The following is an 8,330-nucleotide window of genomic DNA, read 5'->3' on the forward strand; positions in this document are numbered from 1 at the left end:
ACTTCATCGAATCATGGAGATGAAGGACTATCAAATAGGACATGTCGACGGATCATGTCACATTGCATACCATACACCACACATCATTTCTAAATATTTGATAGCCATCTATCTTCATGATCAGATGATGTCGCAGCTGCAATGCAAAACATACAGTGCAGGTAATCCCTAGCTACTCACCTTTAAGCCGTGTATTGAAGTAGATGATGGACAATACCCGATCTCTCGCCCTTACTTGCCGGAGTCCGGCCCCCTTCTTTTTTTCAGAACTTGTCTATTGATTAATATTGAGTATGTGGAAGTTTTGTCTCTTTACCCCTAATCTGAGTGAAAATGGGTTCCCCAGTACTATGCATAATTGGCAGGGCACTGAATTCCATAATTGTCTATAATCCTAGTTTAATTTTATCATTTTGTAACAATCCTTTTAACATTTTTTTTAAAATATCGTTGTTTCTCAAAATTCTATCATTTTACAGCGATCATGGGGAAGCCATCAACTATCATGTCAACATCGTGGTACTAAAGTCTTTCTATTTGCGCGTATGAGATGATTAATTTCCTTCCTCCATCCGTGAGACTGTGGCCCTGAAGTTTGCATGGGCCAAATTTTCCCGCTCCCAAGACTCGAAGTCTTCTAAATCTCACGAGTCTCCAAGTACCGTACGTATCTCCCACAAGAGTTTCTGCGCTTCTACTTTAATTTGAGGTTACAATTCTGTGGATTGAACCAAACTGTCAAATTCCAGAGCAAAATTTCAACATTTTGGAAAGTGCAGCACAAAAGAAGACCAGCAAGAAAGATAAGGGCCAGAGTTGTCTTTTGTTATTTGATCCCAAGACTTTCAGAATTTTTTCACCAACTTCAATTAAGCATGCGAAGACATGTAGCATATCCTTTATGACTACCAGCCTAGGTGGCTTTAAACATGTCGAGACAGCTCTCGGAATTCATTCCATGGTCCCAAAACTTCTCATAATATTCTGCATAGGTGAAGCTCCTATAGATTGAAGGGTGCTCTTGATCAACAAGTGATCCTGGTGGTTTGATCACGGCATCAGAAGATGGACAGTAGAAAGTAGGAATTGAGATCCTCGCAGAATTGCTGTTAACTACTGCTCGGTGGAGCACGCTTTTGTACTTGCCATTGCTGAGTACCTGCCGAAAAGTAATTAACCATATGAAGGTTTAGATGCCATAAAGATTATAGAGTATTATGATTGAATCTAGTTCTCTACTTTTCGTAAAGGAATTTTAATTGAACTAATTGGGTCTCTGGCCCCACTTTTGGGACTGTCTACCAAGAGAAGGCAAGGCAGGGATTGAGAGATTGAGAGAAACAAAAGGGACCATCATTTATCTTGCAATTCCAAAGACTATCCAAAATACCAGATATTGCCTTTTTGAAGAATTTAAGCTAATATTTCACAATTCTAGAAAGAGAGGAATCAATTGCTTTTGCAGTCCCTCCCACTTCTTCCTCCGCCCAACTTCTACGACCAATTCCCATCCAAGCAGGATATATCATCCGCTTGTGTTCATATCTAGCAACCCGTTCTTGGTGAAAAAGGAAATTTGGGCAAGTAAATTAACTTGCAAGTAAATTAATTAGATCCATTTGCAGGTCATTTCCGGGTCAATTAAAATAATGCAAAACGTGGCATATGTCTTTAGGTGAGAAAGGTGGGAGGATTGACTTCAGGTTTAATATAAGTCCATCAAGGAAGGAATAAGAAAAGAAGACAAGAACTTCCAAACTTACAATCAACTAGCGAGTTGCATGAAACAATTATTTCTCTCTTGTTGTTTTTTTTTTTTATGGAGAGGGAGGCAAAGCCACCTGGCCTTTATTAGAAAAGAGAAGTTTACATAAACTATATATTTATAAAGAATTTGCAAGAAAGAAATATATAAAAGAGCAATAAAAATTATGAAACAATTATTTCTCGAGTTGTCAAAAGATAGTCCACTGGCCTGCATCTGATCGCCGAGGTTAATTACCAAGTTATACGGTTCAGGATTAATGGCGACCCACTTCCCATCACGAAGCACTTGCAGGCCAGAAACTCCATCTTGGATCAGGAGAGAGATGACGTTGGGATCTTTGTGGCCTGGTAATCCGTAGGTGAGCTCCGGTTGCGGGCATGGTGGGTAGTAGTTTATGGCCATGTGCTGTGCATGGCTACTTAATACCTTATTCATGAAGTCCCTTTCCAGATCCAAACTCTCTGAAATGGCCTCCAGAACTCGAAGAGCCAGCTCTCTCACACTTTTACAGTACTCACTGACGACTTGTCTGCGATAAAAAATGGTGCATGCATGGTAACCATGATCGTTTGTAATGGAATGAAGAAAGAAAATCTTCTGTAGATAGGCAAGGGGAGAATTGATTATTTCACACCTGAAGCATGGAGGGCTGTCGGGCCACTCATGAACGAAATCTTCGAGAGGGTAGCAATGGATCCTCAAGTAGTCCCTCCAGCTGCCAACCTTTTCTGTTTTGATGTTGAAGCTGGTGGAGAGTCTACACGTCTTCATGGGGTCATCGGAGTACTTCTTCAGTCTTTCAGACTCGGGCAAATGGAAGAATTCCTTTGACACACATAACATGTCGTCGATCACCGCCTCAGGGATGCCATGGTTCTTGACCTACCAGAATCATGGACACTGTTAGATTAGGAGGGATTACACCAACATACCTGCAAGGTATAGAAAGAGTTCTGATACTTGGAAGAATCCATCCTTCAGGCATGCAGCACCAATTTCTTTGATAAGTTTGCTGCGGCCGGGGCCGGTGAGGCCTTGAAGGTCTATGAGGGGGATTGATGCGTCTGAGGTCTTCACGTCATGTAGATTGGGGCGGTCGGAGATTGGACGAATGAAGTTGGAGGGGATGGAGCTACAGTTTTGGGCTATGTCAGCAAGGAGGAGCTTGGAGGGGACAGCCATCATGGTGGGGGAAGAACGAGATAGAGGTCTGAGGAGATCATGGATTGGTGTGGCTGCTGGGTTGTCATTTATAGTCCACAAAAGCATATCTCACGCTCGTATGATCTTGAAGTAAATCTTCTGATTGATTAAATTGGACCGGCAATACCCTTGTAATAAATTTTTTTTCGCTTTTCATAAGTTGTCACTTTATCTTTCGGGATAAGATGGGATAGAAGTGCAATGACTGTATCGATAAGCTGAAAATTGAAAAAAAAAAAAGTTATTGGTGAAGTCAAATGCAGGGTGGATATAGGAGATTGCTGATGTTTTATCTTCTTTTTTTTTCCCTATCAGCATGATATCAAATAAGTGTATAAATTTTTTCATTTGGAAAAAAGTATTTACTAAAATGATGCAAATTTGAAATCATGATGATATTATCTTATGAATATGTCTCTTTTTCAGATTTTCTGACCATGCATTAAACAATTAAAAATTAATTATTTTTAACTTTTGGCTTGGTGGAGGTATTATTTGGACCTCTGACCACCAATAGCCACCCTATTGAGATGCATCACCAAGTCCTAGTTTTATTAGGACTTCTGTTTTTAGTGTTGGTCCATTTTAGTTATATTGAGGCTTATGCATAATATATTTAAGTTTGTTTTTTTTAAGTTGAAGTAGAATAAAAATATTTGTGTCTTGTAGTAGAAGAAGGAATATGTGTTTTTATTAAGAGAGAGAGAGAGAGAGAGAATTGTTTTTGGGTGTATGAGGCGTGTGTGACCTTCTTATTTATGAAAGAGCCAAGTTTCGGAACTTGGCTCTTTTATATCCATTGTGTGTGAACCATCATTGTACCAAAACAAAAAAAGCCAAGTTTGAATCTCACCTTAAAATTTTGAATAAAATAATTATTCTCCTCTCTCCAAAATTTTTCTTCCAACATATTTTTTTGTTATTCTGTTTGTTGTTTGTCCTAGATCCTGGACCGTCATATTTGATTTACACCGAGTAACATGTAATTTTACATGGTATTAGAGTTATAGAATTTGAGATTGGTAGTTCATGTATTTGTGGCTTTACATGGTATCAGAACCACAGGCTCTAAGATTGGTAGTTCGTATGTTTGTAGTTCAACGTGGTTCTAGAATTTTCAGTAATTCATATTGCATGTGGGCAAACTTGTAGACTCTATTGTGATTCCATATTCAGATCATGATGGTCGACTTCACCAATATAAATATAGTTACTTTTGCCACTACCATTTGTCTCTATAAGTTAAATAGCTCATGTTATCCAATTTAGAAGTCTATTGTCAAATCATTTTTAAAAGAATAAGATTTGTGGGATATCTTCGAAGAGTCAAAGATGATGCGAATAGATACTTTTGATAATGAAAATTTCAAGAAGAAAGTAGAATATAAAATCTAGAAAGGTGATATGGATTATCCAAGCTACAATAAATAAAAAAATTATCTCCCTATCTAGAATATAAAAAAATAAAGAAAGTATGGAAAAAATCTTGCAGTTGTCCACTCATGATCTAGCAAGATGGGACATCTCAAATAAAAGTTGTCTAAAGAGTGGATCTTGGTCTAGGCTTTCCTGAAAATCCAAAAGAAGAGTAGAATTGGTTTAAAGATGAAGATTTGAAACAGGAGGAGCTTAATCAATAAGAGACTGGATCAAGTTTAGAAAAAAAATTAGAGTATGAAAAAATTGATCAGCTTAAAAATCAATCAAGAAGTCAAATCATGCAGAAGAGTCATATGCTGAAGATATTCAAGATATGGATATTTCTTTTGGAGATTTATTTAGCCATAAGGATGAAAATTTAATTAATTTTGAAATAATTTCAGAGATTAAGCAATAAGAAAATATGTTTGGTATGAATGATTCATGTTGTGTCTCAATATTCGACGTGGCTTTTCGTGCACCTATTAGTTTTGAAGCTACTCTAGAATTTAAGCAATTAGAATATGCATAATGGTTTGATCACATATGAAGGAACCAGCCTTATGCACATATATGGAGCTACTCAACTGAAGGTATGTGATTGTGGTCATAGTTTTATTGTTGATTTTATTTATTTGCTAGTAATAGTCGATGTTATGTTAAGCTGTGGTTAATATTGGAAACTTAGTGCCCGATGTTGTATGTTAGATGTTTGATGGAATCTTGGCATAGTGATTGTGGAGTCAATGCTAAGAGAAAGTATGAAAAGATATTGCCAACTTTAAGACATACATCAAAGAGGACGAGCCAATGAAGGGGTTATTGCTCGAGTTGATAAAGAAGACACATCGTTTAATTATTGGTTCGACAAGTTATTGCATTTTGTTGTTGCTATAGTAATATTGGCAATGCTTGGCATTTTGCGACATCGATAAGTCCAATAGTATCAACATGAATTTGCAATAAGGAAGAGTTTTTGAGATTCATTCCCAACTCCGAGTCTATTAGGATTTTTGTTTTAGAGTTGGTCCATTTTAGCTAGGTTGAGTCTTATGCATAATATATCGGAGTTTGTTTTTTTAGTTGAAATGGGATATTTGTTGCTGCCGAAAATGGGTTTAGGTCGGAGCACAACCCGGACGACTCAGAGGTTGGCTAGAGATGGGCTGAGCAGGCTGAACGAGGTGCGGAGGGTAGATCTCCTCCATGTGTGGCCTGCAAAATATCCGCTTGCTGGAGGATTTCTGGCAAAGGATCCTCCGATGCCTAAGTCAAAATCAAGAGGCAATGATATGGAAGAAAAAGAATTTCAGCATAGTGAGAGCTCCATAAGAAAAATTGTATGTGTATTGCATACCTCAGATCCTCCGGATTGTTCTATTTGTATAGCAGAACCAGCTTTGCAGCGGTTGCAAATTGCGAGGGTGTCAATTATTAGGGCTGTCAGTTCTAGTCGACCCATACTAATTAGCTCCTCGGCTGGGGCCGAGGTAAGTCACTTTGGTTGGTTTACTGCTCGGCTAGTCGAGGCTGATTTCTTCGGCTTACATCTGAGGTCAAAGGGAAGATCTGGTCCAAGGTTGAGGCATCCGATATTTTTTTCTACTACTTACCCCCAACTTTCGAGGTCAAACTACATTCTGGTTCGAGCGATGAAAGTCGAGCAGTCCCCTCGATTGAGGGTGAGATCTTTGTCAGGAGCGTTAAATGCGCTGGATGGTCTTCTCGAAGTATTGCTGAATTCGGGCTATCTCGAGATGTCATCATTGTGGGGCGACTCTGAGAAGCCATCAATGTAGCAATCCGTTGGATCGCTCATGCCGTACCCTAGGTCGATACGTGGCTCAATCTACTTGGGTAGCCAGACAGGTGTTCAAATCAGGTCGTTTGCGTCCCAATATAAGGGCATCCCCAACACTCATACTCTACCTTTTGCTCCATCTGTCTCTCCACCTGAGTACTCGAGCGTCTATGACTTCGGGTGGTGTTATGGTGAAGTCTTTCATTCATGGCATTGGCATCCTCCGCATTTCTCTATCTTTAGTGGATTTTTGCTCTTTAGCTGCTCGACCTTTTTTTCGTCTTCTTCTTTTTCGTCTCTGCGCCCTTCTTCATCTTTTTCTAGATCTTTCCCTCTGCCTTTCTTCTGTCTCCATGAGCAAGGCTGAGGCCAACACCTTGGAGGAGTGTCGTCCATTTGACCGCTCTTCTCGAGGTTGGCAGTCTTCGCCTTCGGATAAAGTTTGAGGTCCGGCTGGCCCAGAATATAAGGTGTCCATCCTTACTCAGAAGAAAATGGACCTCATCCGAGCTCAACACTTTGCGCCCTCCAAGTTTACCTTCGAGCTCACTGGTCCTGATGAACGGGTGACTAACATGCATCCTTCTAGGCTTGGCTTGTATGAGGAGACTCTATGGGCCGGGCTAAGACTTTCTCTCCACTCCTTTTTTTGTACAATTGATGGGGTCCTACCGCCTTGTTCCGACCCAACTGGTGTCGAACTTCTGGCGGATCTTAGTCGGTTTTCTTTATCTCAATCTTCTTCAGAGCATCTAAGCCTCGGTCCTCTTTTTCGAGGGTGCTTCACCATGAAGAGACATCCTTGAGATAGCAACTAGGAGTATTTTTCTTCTGAAAAGACCGCCAGCTGCTCCGAGGTACTCCCTCTTCCATCCATGGGTAGAAAAGGAGGTTCTTCTTCGTCCACTCTTAGCAGCCATGGGGGTTTGACGTCATGGGGAGGGCACCTCGGAGAGACCTGAATTAGTCTCTGAGATTGTATGATAATGATCAAAGGGCCTTAGACGGGCTTCTGTAATCTTGATCCGAGATTTCCGCCCTGCAAGAGTTGTTGTTCGACCCCCAGGGTAAGCTTTTTTTGGGTTTTCTCTATCTTTTCACCACTCTATTGTGGAATAACTCTATCTTCAATTTTGCTGCTCTTGCCACCATGAAGTTTGATCTCTCACTGATTCGCAAGAGGAGGAAGGTGAAGAAGAAGTCGGCTACGGCCGCCGAGGATGAGGCTCCTCGAAAGAAGAGGTCGAGGGGGGAGTCCTCCTCGGCACGTGCTACTGAGGTCACCGTCGAGGTTAGTGTCAAGGCCTCGGCTCCTAACATTTCCCCCAAGGTGCCAGTTCCTTGAGGGGAGATTGTGGAGCTTGACTCCAAGGTCGATGGTTCAACTAGCTGGGTTAGCCCCTCTCGCTAAACCTTGCTTTGACGCCCCGCCCCCACGCCAACCATCTCTTGAGGTTCGTGCGTGGGCGTGATCGGACCTCGGGCTGTCCTTCCCGAGCGAGGGCTCTTTAGCCTCGGCCCGCAAGTCTCAAACCCACTCCCCGAAGCGGGTGGTCAAAGAGTCCATTTCGGCTTTGGAGACTCCCAAGGTGGCGAGAGAGCAGGTTCGAGCTGTGCAGCTCGGAGCCGACAAGAAGCTCATATTCTACCTTGATGCCACCGATTTCTTCGACGGGGCCTATACCATAGTTATTCGGATAAGTTTCTAAAATTTTTACCAACTCACTTTCCTTGGAAAATGACTTTTTCTTTTCCTCAAGATGCCCTCGAGGTTACTTGCACGCACGAGAGGATCAAGATACTCCCGTGGTGCATCTCCAAGCATAAGGCGCAGGTGGAGATCGTTGAGGAGTGCACTCATCAAGCCGAGGTTGGGATGGAGGATGCCGGGGCGCAGGCTTGGCGGGCTGAACTGAGGGCAAAGGCAGTTGAAGACAAAGTCGGATCGGTGAAAGCACATGCCTCAGTCGCATAGACCCAAGCGGTGATATGGGGGGGTAACTGTCCTCATTCAGGGAGGCCTACCGCACTTCTGAGCAGAAGGTCATGGAACTTGCCGAGAAGCTAATCCAAGTCAAGTGGGAGGCTGTCGAAGCTAGGGAGGAACCCATTCGTGCTAAGGTGAGGGTTGCAGAGGCG

General features: G+C 41.9%; 1 protein-coding gene across 2 annotated transcripts; it reads right to left on the bottom strand.

The window, feature by feature from the left end:
* Positions 1-797: 797 nt before the first annotated feature.
* LOC103696091 (protein DMR6-LIKE OXYGENASE 2-like) lies at positions 798-3,018 on the bottom strand. Of its 2 annotated transcripts, none has more exons than XM_026800772.4 (4): positions 2,729-3,018; positions 2,403-2,650; positions 2,003-2,297; positions 798-1,159 (listed from the first exon to the last, which is right to left on the bottom strand). In XM_026800772.4, the coding sequence occupies exons 1-4, from the start codon at positions 2,951-2,953 to the stop codon at positions 914-916; spliced, it is 1,014 nt and encodes a 337-aa protein (XP_026656573.2). In that variant the 5' UTR covers positions 2,954-3,018; the 3' UTR covers positions 798-913. The 2 variants fall into 2 exon arrangements, with proteins under 2 accessions (XP_026656573.2, XP_008775841.2); XM_008777619.6 differs by having other exon boundaries at positions 1,976-2,297; positions 2,729-3,017.
* Between the last annotated feature and the right edge of the window lie 5,312 nt (positions 3,019-8,330).

Source organism: Phoenix dactylifera, chromosome 10 (genome assembly GCF_051530095.1).
Source record: "Phoenix dactylifera cultivar Ajwa chromosome 10, Ajwa_hap1_PhDact_Kaust_v1.1, whole genome shotgun sequence".
Taxonomy (NCBI): Eukaryota; Viridiplantae; Streptophyta; class Magnoliopsida; order Arecales; family Arecaceae; genus Phoenix; species Phoenix dactylifera.

Coding starts and splice junctions, on each gene's coding strand:
- LOC103696091 (XM_008777619.6), bottom strand. CDS start 2,953: ATGATGGCTGTCCCCTCCAAGCTCCTCCTTGCTGACATAGCCCAAAAC. Junction 2,651..2,728: donor TGAAGGATGGATTCTTCCAA/GTATCAGAACTC, acceptor TGATTCTGGTAG/GTCAAGAACCATGGCATCCC. Junction 1,160..1,975: donor ACCTCGGCGATCAGATGCAG/GCCAGTGGACTA, acceptor ACTTTTCGGCAG/GTACTCAGCAATGGCAAGTA.